Here is a 14,436-nt window from a genome sequence, read left to right on the forward strand (position 1 = left end):
GCTGAACGGTGAGAGCCAGTTTCTGATTTAAAGCTGCAGAAGTAAGAGAGCTCTGGGTAATGCCAAAAAACTCCAGAATGGCAAAGATTTTTGTGGAAAACCTCTGGTACTGCTTTGAAAATTTATGACTGATGAAGTTGACTGCTACAAGACTCTGTGTTAAAGATATAGAGTTAAAGGTGGTGAGTACAGAGTTTAAATATAATTTCTTTTATATTTATGTTTAAGACGGTCACCTGTGCTGCTAATGAGGGTGGGGGCGTAACGTCAATTTCTAACCCTTGGAGTGTGCTGTCGAGCAGTAGCAACCCATACCCTCACCCAAGAGATGTGAGCTGATTACCCCTTCATATAGTTCTGCTGTTCACTCTTCTGTTAGTATAGTTGGGGACAAATACCCACTCCCAATGTTAGAGGCTCAAGTCCTTTCTTATTTGACTAGGCTTGTTGTTGCTTGTGTTTATAATGTAATTTGACCTTTGACTTTTTTCCCTGTGGATGGTGTACTGTAATTTGCATTGTTGCATATTTTAGGTTAATCAAAGAGCAAAAATTAGAATTTGGGTTACAAATATCTGTTTTAGATCTCTTTAATTTTTATGCATTGTGGATGTTTAATTCATCAAGTAGGTAAGGTGTGATGGAAGTCTGAATAATACTGGATCTGAAGAAAGGGCATATGCTGACATTTTTAAACCGCTATTGATTGCCAGGTTTGATGGGAAAAATATATTTTCATTTGAAAAAACAAGTGTTTCTGTGACACTGAAAGGCTGGCAGTGTAGCTGCTTGCTAGAATTGTAGTTTGTCAGAAGCTGTTTGTCTAGTGAATTATTATTATTTTTTTTTTTATTTCAGGAGTCATAAAATCTGAAACTGAAGTCTTTGTTGGAAATCTGCCAATTGATACTACAGAGGTGAAGGATACCATTTGAATATTTTGAGCTTTCTGGGATACTAATGATCATTTCATCTCCTGTTTTGTGAAAGACTGATGTGGTAAAATCAAATGAGCCAGATTTAAATTATTCTCAGCTAGCTATATAGCGAGTAAATTAAGAGAAGTCTCTATGGGGATGTACGGTTGCCGTTATCCTTTTCTTGTGTTGCAAGCCGGTAGAGTGGAACATAGGAAGTTGATTTTCTTGCTGTAGCCGTAACTTTATTAGCAAATAAAGTATGTTTTAAAATTGTAGCAGATGACTAGTGACTTTCAAAACCTAGGATTAGGTGTTGCATCTGTAGTGAGCAGTCATTTTTTCTATTAAGTCACGAGGGAAAATTGTAATTGCATATGTAAACTTGTCATGATAGCTGCGACACCTGTAATGTGGATGCCAAGTTTATATGGCTGTAGGTAGAAATGTATCGACTTGAACCGGTGGGAGTACAACATTCTTCTTCCGACTACTTCACTCTGACCCAGGTTAGTTCCTCTGCATGTTATATAGGAAAATGTACCTTGAGCATATACATTGTCTAAAATATTGTATCATGCTTGCATTTTTATATATTGCATTAGACAGGTGCTTTTTTAAGACAAATTCTCCAACGGCTGTCCCTCATAGAAGGGTCTTTGAGGGCCCTTGGACTGATGCTCAAAATGGTTTACTTTTATATTTCAGATTTTGTGGCAGTTGTGTTAAGACCCAAGTGTTTCAGAAGACTTGGCTGGTAACAAATGGTGATGTTTTGGTACCGGCTGGTCTCTGGTACTTGTCGGTAGCATTCAGCAGGGCACTCTTCTTTTGGACCATCCTCCTTTCAATAGAAGGAATCTTGTTCAAAAACTCAGAACTATACTTTCTTCGTTCACGCACCCTCATTACTGATGCCAGCGGTTACCCATAAAAGGGAGAGTCATTTCACTCCCGATTTATTTCCCCAGTGATTTTATGGATTTTGGCTTTGTGGCTGCTGTTTCCAGAATTCAAATTAAAAAAAAAAAAATTGTAATAATTTTTTGAGAACTACTTAATGAAGTAATTGGAAGCCTGCCCATTGACATTAGGTTTTTTGAACATAGTTAGCAACGTTTATTAAGGAGGCAGATCTTTATTTATGGTGACAAGTACAATGTCGCAAATACGTTTTAAGATAATTTGCATAAGGAAGTACATGAATTATGTTTCATTACTGAAAGAGTAACACCATATGATACAATAAGTACACCACATTTAGACCACACAAGCATTGTATAATGGGAGAACAGGAAATTATGAATAAGAAGTGAATGTTAGTTTAGAAAGTCATGTAGATTTATGTAAGCTGTGTAAGATACTTAAGTGTTTTAGCTACTAATAGCAGAAAGTTTGTGGTATATTAAGTATATACAGTGACTAAAGATTTGAAAGTACAGGAGAATAAGCATGATTAGGTCACATGTTCATGCAAGGAGGGAATATGATTTGAAATATTTATCAAAAATCATGTTAATATTAGTTCAGATTGTAGTTATGCAACTTTGGTAACTGCTTTTGCTCTTACTGTGATCTCTAAAGCAGGAACATCTGTTTACTTTCTTTAAATGCTTTATCATCTTGCTCCTAAAGGCTAAGTAGTCTTTTTTTTTTTTTTTTTTTGTATTCCTATTATGTACTGTAGATTATTTCAGTTTGTTGGGGATGCTTTGCCTGAAGTGCTTCTCCCCTTGTTGGAAAAACATGTGGTGAATAATGTTAAATGTTCTTCATTAGATCAGTGTTGCAGTAATGCTAACTGATGGGGGACTTATCTTTCCATGGATACCATACATATGACCAGTCTACAAAATCGTCGGCCCACCTTCCTCTTACACTGTACATCTGACTTAAGACTTGTGCATGAGACTGTGTGCTGGTACTTAAGAGCCATATGGGTGAGAAAATCCTCAGAATTGCAGTCCATCAGCCATAAGAATGTATCTAGCTGCTTTTGCTAAGTATAGCCAAGTACCCCATTAAAAACTTTCTCTTCTTATTTTTTCCTGTTTGAAATTGATACTCCAAAGTCATCTAAGAGAGGGAAATGTGACTACAGTTGGTTTGCATATAAGGATATGCATACAAAGTGTCTTTTTTTGTCTTGGACTTGGCCATAATAGTAAATTTTGTGGCTAAGGCCCCCTTAAACACTTGATTTCTCTTTAAAACATATTTAGAAAACAAATCTCTACAGGATCTCCAGCATGCTAGAATGCAGTCTGAATCCCCTTCTTCAGATGTCCCCCGACAGCTGAGAGAAAATTTGAAAAACAGATGGAAGGCATCGATTTGCAGGTTGGTGTCAGACATCTTTGTTGAGGCTGATAAGCCTGCATACGCCTGACGTCTGGGCCTGTTCTGAGATTCCTTTTTGAAGGCAGTTTACAGCACAGGCAGCTTGAATCTCTTTTCCTTCCAATCAGAAGGTCGGCAAAGCTGCGAAGGAAGAGTTGAGGCTAGTTGTTTCAGAGATATGTCTGGATATGCATCAGATTTGTTAATGAAGATATTCCAGTAAGCATCGTGGATGTGCATTCAGGGCCTGTTCCCTCTCAGATTTGTAAAGCACGGTAAGAAGAAATAAATACATTAGGGGCATGGATGGGTATGGAAAGAATGTATATACTTTTGCCACCTTGACTTTCCATGCCATTAACTGCCAAGACCCATGTGATTAGATGCATGCTATTTATTTTTGACAATACACGTAAGTTATTTCCTAGCCTAACTGACACTGGCACTAATTCTTTGCAAAATATACTTGCTTCTGCCACTCTGGTAGCAGTCATTCCATCAGGTGGAGCTATGATGCTGCTGATGCCTATTGAGAAGGTCTTCCTGATTTTGACCCTGATATTTATCAGATGATATTAAGTATAAACTCGTGAATACTCCTTTAGATAAGGGCAACTTGTTGGGATCTCTTTCTGTTGCAAGTTTCAAGAAATTGGAGAAAAGGGGAAAATTAATGTTAAGGTTCAAATGCCATTTTCTTTCTCATCTTTCTTAGTTCTAAAGAAACTATCCTGCTAAACATGCCCCCTTTTTTCACAAAACCAAATGCTGGCTCAACAGAAGGGTAAAAAGTAAACAAATAAATCAAGAAAAGTCGAGAGAAGGCCAAGTCTGATTTCAAAAGGTCCAAAGAATCCTTCCCAGACAAAGGTTCTAATTAACAACTTGCTCTTGGGCTTTGAGATCATCAGCAGTAGGTACAAACTTTACTGAAATCCCCCATCCCCTTTCTTATTCCCTTTCCTCTTCACAAGTCTGACTCCTCAGACCTTGCTGATGGGGGAAGGGAGTGAGTGGATGGAATTGGGGTGAGTGTTGAGAAGGTTTTATCAGGTCCAGACAGTTTAGGAAAAAGCATATCAACATCAAAGAAATGAAAGCCTTGATCAAATGTCTTCAAACCAACAGCATGTAGTCTTTACCCAGTCAGTTCTTACCTTTGCCATCAAAGTGATAGAACCCATCTGTCACTGTCTTAGAAAAGGATACTGTTGCAGGCTTTTCCTTGTTCCAATAAAAGACTTGGAAATAGATTCCAGATTTATGTATTCTGAGCATTTGTCTTTGAGTTCCAGTGTTCAGGATACTAACCATGCAAATTTCTTCAGTTTGATTCTCCGTGGAGCTCTGATCCTTCCTGGGATCTCTTCAGTTCATCCACCATGGTGGTTTCGGGAGAAAATCCAGTTTTTGACACTTTTTTTTTTTTTCTTGACAGATGTATTCATGATCTCAATTAGAGATTTCAGAGAGCCCTCTGCTTGGCATCGAGAGTACAAATGATTTCCTTTTGCCCAACTCCACATGGGGAAAGTTCAGTGATATCTGAAGTGATTTTTGGATACAATCCAGTGTTATCCCTTTTCCTTCCCAGTCCTGATTTTGCCTTTTAGTTAATCAGTTAGATAAAAGCCAGTCCACGAGTCCCCTTTCTTATTCCCTTTCCTCTTCAGAAGTCTCAGATGCCTCATACTTTGCTGGTGGATTTTATTTGGAAGGTTTTATCTGGTCCAGACAGTTCAGGAAAAAGCATATCTACATTGGGGAAAAAGCACATCAAAGAAATGAAAGCCTTGATCTTTGCTCTCCAACCTCTTCACCTTTGGACACCAGGGACTCTTCAAATATTAACAGACTACACCACTGTGATGTGGTATATCAATAAACTTGGGATGATAACTTTGCATACTGGCCCAAATAGTCTGGAACCTTGCTATTCACCACAGTCATTTTTCCTTCAAACCGTGTACATCAGAACTGAATTCAGTGGCAGGCTATCTGAGTAGATCCAAGGCAGACCCTCATGAAAAGATGTTGAACAGAGGTCTTCATTGCTGATCTATTAGTGAAGAACCTCCTAGATAGCTCTCTTTGCCTCTACTCTGAGAAGTCAGTTCAGACTATTTTTTTCCAGAGCCCCTTGCATAGAGGCCTGTAGACTGATGCATTCTCTTTTCAATAGAAAGACAGATTCCTGCATGCTTTCCCTCCCTTTTTTTTTATTCCAAAGATCCTTCTGAAGATTTAGAAAAACAGCCTGGAAATACTTTTAACGACCCCTTTTGGCCAAGACATACTGGTTTTCCATCTAGCCACCACAATTGATTTGCCCACTCAGCAAAAAGACTCTAATTCATCCAGACCTAAAGGTACTGACTCTAACCATCTGGATAATACTGACTTCTAATTCATTTTGGGCACCCTTTAGCTACAGTTAAAAAAGGAGACTAGAAAACCTGCAGCAACAAAATATATTTGTAAGTGGAAGAGGTTTTCTACGTGGTGCCACAGCAGATGACTGCATCTGTAGAAAACAGGGATATTTTTCATCCACAAGTGTTTGTGAGAGCTGCTCAACTTAGGTTTGGCATATACCTCCATCAGGGTGTATTTGTCAAACATTTTAAGTCTGCCTACCAATTGATCCACCTCTTTCTTCATGTTTTGAGACCAAATATTTCCTAAACTTATCCTACATAGCAGGCTACTTAGAAATTATGTACCTCCTCTTTGGGACCTTAACTGTGTTCTTAAAAATGTAATATTACTGTGACGACCCATCACCAGTGCCAACCAGTATGTGACGTGGATATCCCACCTCTGGGCCAGTAATCAAGGAGACTTGATTCTTACCACTGGCATCTTTGGGGGAATGTTCACTGGGAGGATAGCAGGTACACACACTATTTCCAGATGCAGCTCTCTGGATCAAGTGCAGTTTCCCTTAACAGCGCACACAGACCACAGTCAGTCCGGGTCTGGTTCCTCTACCTTTATCTAGATCCCCAGTAAGACTCCCCACGAACACAGCTATAGATTTGAGTCCTTAACCATTGTTCTAAGCCAAGTCTTCCAGCAGTCCAACCAGTGCTTAGTGTCCCTGCCCATGTAGCTGGCGCACACACTCTTTGAGATTGGATTTACACGCATACACCTGGGAGAGGCTGGCACATGTTTACTAGCTATGCCCTCTTTTGCCAAGACTATAAGGTAGTTACTGCTGCCACCAGAAACCCTTGACAGCTCATTTAAGGCCCTTAAAAGGTGTCCAATCATACTGTGTAATAATAATATAGATGGTAGTTTGACCAAGGCTGTTAGCCCACACATTGTCACCGAATAAATATGCAAGTACTCTCATAACATAAATATCTCTACAGAGATCAACCACAATGAAAAGTTTAAATGTTTTTAATATTTTATTATTTTAACTATATATTCACAGTGACAGAGTTGAAGAAAGTAGACAGGAGTATAAGGAGATGAGGTTCATGGCAAAGAGAGAGGTGGCAAAGGATAAGGCATATGAAGAGTTGTATGAAAGGTTGGACACTAAGGAGGGAGAAAAGGACCTGTACTGAATGGCTAGACGGAGGGACCGAGCTAGGAAAGATGTGCAGCAGGTAAAGAGGATAATGAGGGAAACATACTCACAAGCAAGGAGAGTGTGTTGAGGGGATGGAAAGAGTACTTCGAGGGGTTGATGAATGAAGAGAATGAGAGGGAGAGAAGGTTGGATGATGTGGGGATAGTGAATCATGAAGTACAATGGATTAGCAAGGAGGAAGTAAGGATAGCTATGAAGAGGATGAAGAACGGAAAGGCTGTTGGTCCAGATGACACACCTGTGGAAGCATGGAGGTGTTTAGATGAAATGGCAGTGAAGTTTTTAACCAGGTTGTTTAATGAAATCTTGGAAAGTGGGAGGATGCCTGAGGAATGGAGAAAGTGTTTTGGTACCGATTTTTTAAGAATAAGGGTGATGTGCAGAGCTGTAGTAACTACAGAGATTAAATTGATCAGTCACAGCATGAAGGTATGGGAAAGAATAGTGGAAGCTAAGTTAAGAAGTGACGTGATCAGCAGTATGGTTTCATGCTGGGAAAGAGCACTACAGATGAAATGTTTGCTCTGAGAGTGTTGATGGAGAAGTACAGAGCAGGTCAGAAGGAGTTGCATTATGTTTTTGTAGACTTAGAAAAAGCATATGACAGGGTGCCTAGAGAGGAGTTGTGGCATTGTATGAGTAAGTCGGGAGTGTCAGAGAAGTATGTAAGAGTGGTACAGGATATGTACAAGGGTAGTGTGACAGTGGTGAGGTCTGCGGTGGGAGTGACGGATGCATTTAAGGTGGAGGTGGGGTTACATCTGGGATCAGCTCTGAGCCCTTTCTTATTTGCAGTGGTGATGGACAGGTTGACAGACGAGATTAGACAGGGACCGTGGACTACGATGTTTGCAGATGACATTGTGATCTGTAGTGAGAGTAGGGAACAGGTGGAGGAGACCCTGGAGAGATGGAGATATGCTCAAGAGAGAAGAGGAATGAAGGTCAGCAGGACTAAGACAGAATATATGTGTGTGACTGAGATGGAGGATAGAGGAATGGTGAGAATGCAAGGAGTAGAGGTGGCGAAGGTGGATGAATTTAAATACTTGGTATCAATAGTACAGAGTAACGGTGAATGTGGACGAGAGGTGAAGAAGAGAGTACAGGCAGGATGGAGTGGGTGGAGAAGAGTGTCAGGAGTGATTTGTGACAGACTAGTACCAGTAAGAGTGAAAGGGAAGGTCTACAAGAGGGTAGTGAGACCAGCTATGTTATATGGGTTGGAGACAATGGCACTGACAAAAAGGCAGGATTTTGAGCTTGATGTGGCAGAGTTAAAGATGCTAAGATTTGCACTGGGTGTGACGAGGGTGGACAGGATTAGGAATACGTATATTAGAGGTTCAGCCCAGGTTGGAAGGTTTGGAGACAAAGCCAGAGAGGCAAGATTACGTTGGTTTGGACATGTGCTGAGGCGGGATGCTGAGTATATTGGGAAAAAGATGCTAAGGATGAAGCTACCAGGTAACAGGAAAAGAGGAAGGCCTAAGATAAGGTTTATGGATGTGGTGAGAGAGGACATGCAGGTGGTTGGTGAGTACCTGAGCAAGATGCAGAGGACAGGAAGAAATGGAAACAGATGATCTGTTGTGGTGACCCCTAACGGGAACAGCCGAAAGAAAAAGATGATGCACAGTGACAGAGTTCAGAATTACAGGAAATATTTAAAACAATATTACAGGACAGGCTCAGACAAAGAAAAATATCTAAACTAAGCTTCACTATATTCGTGACTGAATCTAAGAGAATTATACTGTTCCTTAGAAACTTGCTTAATAAAGCAAGGCAGATCATGTGGTGAATGGTTCTTGTTGTCCGGTCCAAGACAGAATGCAGAATGCTCTGTCTCATTAAGAGACTTCTCAAAATAATAAAATAATATCTTAAGTGTCACTGATGGGATAGCTTGCAGAATGACATAATTTCTGGTCATCTGACTTCTAGTTCGCATGCACCCCCCCCCCCCCATTGCTGGCAGCTGACAGTATTTAACCTGTAAAAATGCACAAAGTCTTTTGCTCAGATCTTTGGCAGGTGTTGGAGGTCATGCTTTCAGAGTGGCAACTGGTTCACCCTGAAGACAATACAGAAAGCTTCCTAGTACAGACTTTGGGGGGGGGGGGGGGTTAATAAAGCCTACATGTTTTTTTTTCTTTTCATGTAGGCATCGCGCTGCAATGCTTACATGGACACGAACATATTAAGATTCAGTAAGCGCTGCTGAACACACACATGCAAACACGGAAAATTCCTTGGCATGCAGATTGCCTCATAAGCAGATGAATCTCATGCAAGTGAGGCAGGTAGAACGATCCAACAAGCAGAAAGGCATCTGTTCAGACCCTCTGTCAGTGTCCATAGTGTACGTGGAAAAATTCTGCATGCATGAGTCCAGACAGACAAAAGGGGGTGTAAAACTGTAGAAATGTGGACATAAATCCACTGAAAATGAAATGTAATACCACATACACATATGAGCAAAACTATTAATCTGATGTCAATCTTCATTCATTCTTGATGAATGGGACTCTGTTCCGACTTCTCGGAACCGTCTCGGCTGTTTTACAGCTCATGCCAGCCAAAAACCCTTGAGCTAAGGCTCTACCCACAGTGCCCCTCTCTCCATTACCTCATATCTCGTTTGCCACTCTGAAAATAAGACTCATCAGCCGATACTCTCAGCTAAGTGCCTTTTTTACATCTCTTTATAACTCTACTGTTGGTTGCACTCTTCTCATTTTGAAATTTTAGATATTTCTTTTTCTGCTATACCCTTGAGTGTGTGTTTCAAGTTAATCTATCCCCTTTTTTACCTAATGGTATTCTTCATTACCATCATTGGTAACTTGTTCCCCTTTCTTCCCTTTCTCCTTTGGTAAATTGTAATACCATCGTTGGTATCTTTTCTTTTGCCTCTTTCCTGCTTTCCTTACCCTTCCAGGTATTTCTAAATACCATTGTTCGTAAATTGTCTGCTTTCCCTTTTCTCTGCCTGTGGTGGGTGTGTGGGTGTGTGTGCATGCGCATGTGCATGCTTTGTACTTAAAACATGGCAAAGAAGCAAAAAGGGATGTCAGGACTGTGGTAGAAAGATGCCCAATTCAGATGGCCATCTTTCCTGTGTGTACTGTCTGGGTGCGCCTCACATAGATACTGAATGCAAGATCTGCTAGGGATTCAGTGCCTGTACTGTGGCATAATGCTGCAATAAGCTTATCCTGAAAAGATTGTTAAAATCCTCCTTTGAAGAAGTCCTCTCTAAGCAAGAGTCGTCAGAATTGCCTAAATTGGAATCCGAAAAGAGAAGCCATTCAGCGCCAACCTCACCATCACCACAAGAGCCAAAACCTCACAAGTCGCCGGTGCCATCTGTCTTCTGATCCGAGGGATAAGATTGCTAAAATGATTGAGAAACAACCTTCTGCACTGGCTGTTAGGTCTTCATCAGTACTGACGGTTCCTGCACTGATACTGCCTACTTCGGCACCAGCATCACTCACCTCTCATTCATTTCCAGCTTCCCCTTCTGCTCAACAGCCTTTGGTGCCAAGAGTCGAGTCATTTCTACCTCCCAGGGCTAAATAGTCTCCTTCTGTAGACCCTTTTTTAGGTCAGTTCCCCAGTCCTTTTGTTGATAAGCCAGAGTCTCCATCGTGAATTTCGATCCATTCATCCAGAAATCTTTCTGAAGTGGATGTGGTTATATTGGTGGACCAGCTTTTGGTGGCAAGGGATCTTCCCGCACCTATGCAGAACCCCCCCCCTCCTTCTGGAGCCAAGGCATATTCTCCCAGGAGTCCACCGGACTTTCCTCCTCCGACCTCTTTCAGAGGTTTGGCGCCCACCACTTCAACTATCCCAATACCAGTTGTCTCGGTGCTAATGGTAGACCCTACCTCGGCACAGGGGAGGCTCTGTTCTCTGTACCATTGGATCCATTGCACTCCCTGGACTGTGGTTTGGCTGTCTGTTCAGGGGGCTTCAGAATGGTTCTGCATGTTAGCACGGCACTGTCTTTGGTTCTCGGAGCCCTGGCCATTTCAAACCCTCCCCCAGCTCCTGTTTTGGATGGCAGCTCATCGGAGCAGGTTGTGACCCTGGTTCCAAGGTTGTCTTTCTCTGTTCCGGGCTCCCATCCTTCTTCAGGTGGGCCTGCCTTCCAGATCATGGAGAGAGCTTTAGCCTCAGCAGGCTCCCAGCTGGCTCCATCTATGTCTGAGTCTCACATTTTTGTATCCTGTGGTTCGCAGCTGTCAGTCTACCCTGTCAGGTCAGTGGGCACAGGGGCTGCAAGACATCCCTGTTCATGGTCCCTCTTCAGAGGTTTTCCCAGAGATCCCCACTGAGGAACCACCCTATAAGAAGACTTGCAAGAGGAAGCACCTAGGTTCTCCAGAAGAATCTCTCACAGAAGACACAGACTACAATGAAGGGGAGGATTCTCCCTGATCACCCCTGAATATCTCCTTTGGATGCATCCTAGAAATCCTAAAACAGAGGGGTGATTGGAAGTCCTCAAACCCATTCTCTGAGGAATCTGTGTTCTTGCAAGCTTTCCATGCCCACCAATCTGCTTCTGGGGTGACTGCACCTGCTAATGACCTAATTAAGCTTATCTACAGCAGGCATGGAAGGCTCCTGATTCCGTAGAGCCTATTCCCCGAAGACCGGATAATATTTTGTCAGTTCCAGATGACCGACCAGCCACATTGGAGAAAGGGTTTGGCACTGGATGCCATGGTGGTGACTGTGGCCACCAAAAAGGAACTTGCCGAGTAGAGTTCTCCTGTCCATCCTCAAAACCATGAGTCTCTGAAAATGGACAGGTTTGGGAAGCGGGTCTTTGCCTCATCGACCTTCACTCTTAGGTCTTTGAATTTCATGGCACATTTTACTGGATTCCAAAGGAATCTGATAATTGAACTTTCAGATACCCTTGCAGGAGCTCTGTCTGACTAAGGTACATGATACATTTGCCTCTCAGGTTACCACCCTGGAGTCTGTTTCAAACTCATCCATGTGGCTTATTGCTTATGTAGCCGAAGGAACGTCTAGAGCAGCAGGTTCAGGCATTGCCATAAGGTGCCATGCCTGGTTGTGCTTGTATGACTTTGCAGAGCTTTTCAAGTCTTCCTTTGTCAGTGCTGCTGTTGACCATTCTTTATTTGGCCACAAGGTTAGAGAGACACTAGCCAGGTGTGAAAAATATGGAAAGAGTCTCTCTGCTGCGGGCATTCGTTTCTATACTCCTCAACAATCCTATTCTAAAAATCAGAGGAGTGGAAAAATATGTGGTGAAAGAAATCCTAAGGGCCTTTTCAGGAAACGCGTGGTGATTACTCCCAGTGGGGCAGAGGGGGGAGGTGTATTGGAAGACTCTGCCATGGCAGAGGGGGTCTGCGTAATCAGAGCTCCAGAGATTCCTTTCCCGGACAACCCTACCAGCGCTCCTGAATAAGGACCCAATTGCTTACCTCTGGAAGCAGTCGGGGGAAGATTTTCACTGCACCAACCAGCCTGGCTCAAGATAACTTCAGATACCTGGGTGCAGAGAATTATTAACAGAGGTTACAAGATTCCCTTCAATCTCTTACCAAAGACCCAAAGGAATCCCCGATGTTCCACCCAATCAGAGGGATGCAGCAGCAGTGGAAATTCAAAAACTGCTCCAAAAACATCACCCAAGAAGTCCCACCAGACCAAATAGGATCTGGATTTCACTCGAGATTCTATTTAGTGCCAGAAAAGACAAGGGACTGGAGACCAGTATTAGATCTCGGATTACAGAACAGGTTTGTTCAACAAACAAAATTCCAGATGGCCACAGCTCAGTCTATCCTTCTCTTTCTGAAGAAGAATGAATGTGCTCTATAGATCCTCAGGATGCGCATTACCACATAAAGATGAACAAATGCTCCAGAAGATATCTCTGCTTCTGGCTGGGAGCCAGTCATTAGCCCCTCGGTCTCACTACAGCCCCCACAGTGTTCACCAAATGCATGGCAGTGGTAACAGCTCATTGAGGCTATGAGGATTCTGAGTGTTTCCATACCTAGACAACTGGCTCCTCACTGCCCCCTCCAGACATCTACTGCTTTTTGCCACACACTTTATGCTAGACTTTGCCGCATCGTTGGGCATTTCAGACAAAAAGGAAAAGTCCCAGCTGACTCCTACACAAGAACTAGAATTCATAGAAGGAAGACTAAATACCGTTTCTTGTATAGCCTCTCTTCCGCTTCACAGGCTACAAAACTTAAGGTCCCAGGTTCAAACAGTCATTTCCCGAAACAAGGTCCCTGCTCGTGTGGTACTTCAAGCTATATGGGAACCATAGCAGTGACAATAGCCTTAGTACCCCTAGCAAGATGTCATATGAGGCTGCTTCAGTGGCTGTTGGCAACACAAAGGTCAGCTGTTTCTCAACCGATGTCCCATCTAATTCTAATTACAAATTATTGCAAAAAGGATCTATCCTGGTGGATGAAGTCGGAAGAAACCTTATGGGGGCCGCACCTTTTCTCCCCCTCTGCCCAAAGCCATGACCACGGACGCTTCCCAGATTGGGTGAGGGGGATCTCATCTGAGAAAGACAGTCCAAGGCATTTGGTCTGCACAAGAGGCCAATTTGCACATCAACGTCCTACAATTGGGGCAGTGCTTTTACTGTTGCAAGCCTTTCAGTCTTTCCTTCCTTCAGGGACAGTTGCAATACAATCGAACAGCATGTCTGTAGTCTGGTACATCAACAAACTGGGAAACCAGGTCCTACCTCCTGTGTCAGGAAGCCCTCAGGATTTGGCAATGGGATATCACTTCCATCCGCTTTCTGAAAGCAACTTGTATCCCAGGAAACTCTTAACATGATTGCAGATAAACTGAGCAGATGCATCCTCCTGCCTCAAGAGTGTTCTGTCACAACATAGAGATGAAAATCTTTCATCGTCGGGGTCAACCTTGCTGTGATCTTTTCGCTTCTCTGATAAACAACAAATGCAGCAGCAGCTGTTTTTGCACTAATTCCCCCGCAGCGAGAGTCCCCAAGAGTTGCACTCCTCGATTGGCCCCCGGGACTTTATGCCTTTCCCCCAACTCCACTGATTCCCCAGTTCTTTAGGAAAGCCCAAAGGTTAAGAAGCAAAGTAATTCTCATTGCACCATGTTGGCCTCATCAAGTCTGGTTCCCCTTCCTTTGGCCTCACCTAGTTCGCTGTCCTTGGATTCTGGACCCAGTTCCGGGCCTACTGTCTCGCACACAGGCTGTTGTTTCATCCCAATCTTCATAATCTCAAGCTGACTGCTTGGTATCTCCAATTCCAGTAATTGCCAGTTGGAACAACTTACCTTCTTCAGTACAAAAGATTCCTCTGACTTCCCATAAACCATCCATTAGGAAAACTACCTTCGCAAATGGAAGAGATTTTCAATTTGGGGTAGTACACAAAATTTAGACCCCTTTTTCAGCATCAGTTGATAAAATCCTGGAATATCTAGCCTCATTGTTTGAACTAGTCTACTTCCACCATCAAAGTCCAATTAGTGGCCATTTCCAATTTTCAGAATGGATTT

The 14,436-nt window shown here is 42.6% G+C and overlaps 1 protein-coding gene across 1 annotated transcript in view; it reads left to right on the top strand.

Moving 5' to 3' along the window:
* Window positions 1-14,436, top strand: part of TDRD10 (tudor domain containing 10) — a 1,185,287-nt gene that overhangs the window by 335,462 nt on the left and 835,389 nt on the right. Inside the window, exon 5 of the mRNA XM_044079377.1 lies at window positions 859-917. Within this exon, the coding sequence (XP_043935312.1) occupies window positions 859-917 (59 nt within the window). The remainder of the gene's footprint in view (window positions 1-858; window positions 918-14,436) is intronic.

This window comes from Protopterus annectens, chromosome 8.part0, assembly GCF_019279795.1.
Source record: "Protopterus annectens isolate FY-2018-M chromosome 8.part0, PAN1.0, whole genome shotgun sequence".
Classification (NCBI taxonomy): domain Eukaryota; kingdom Metazoa; phylum Chordata; order Ceratodontiformes; family Protopteridae; genus Protopterus; species Protopterus annectens.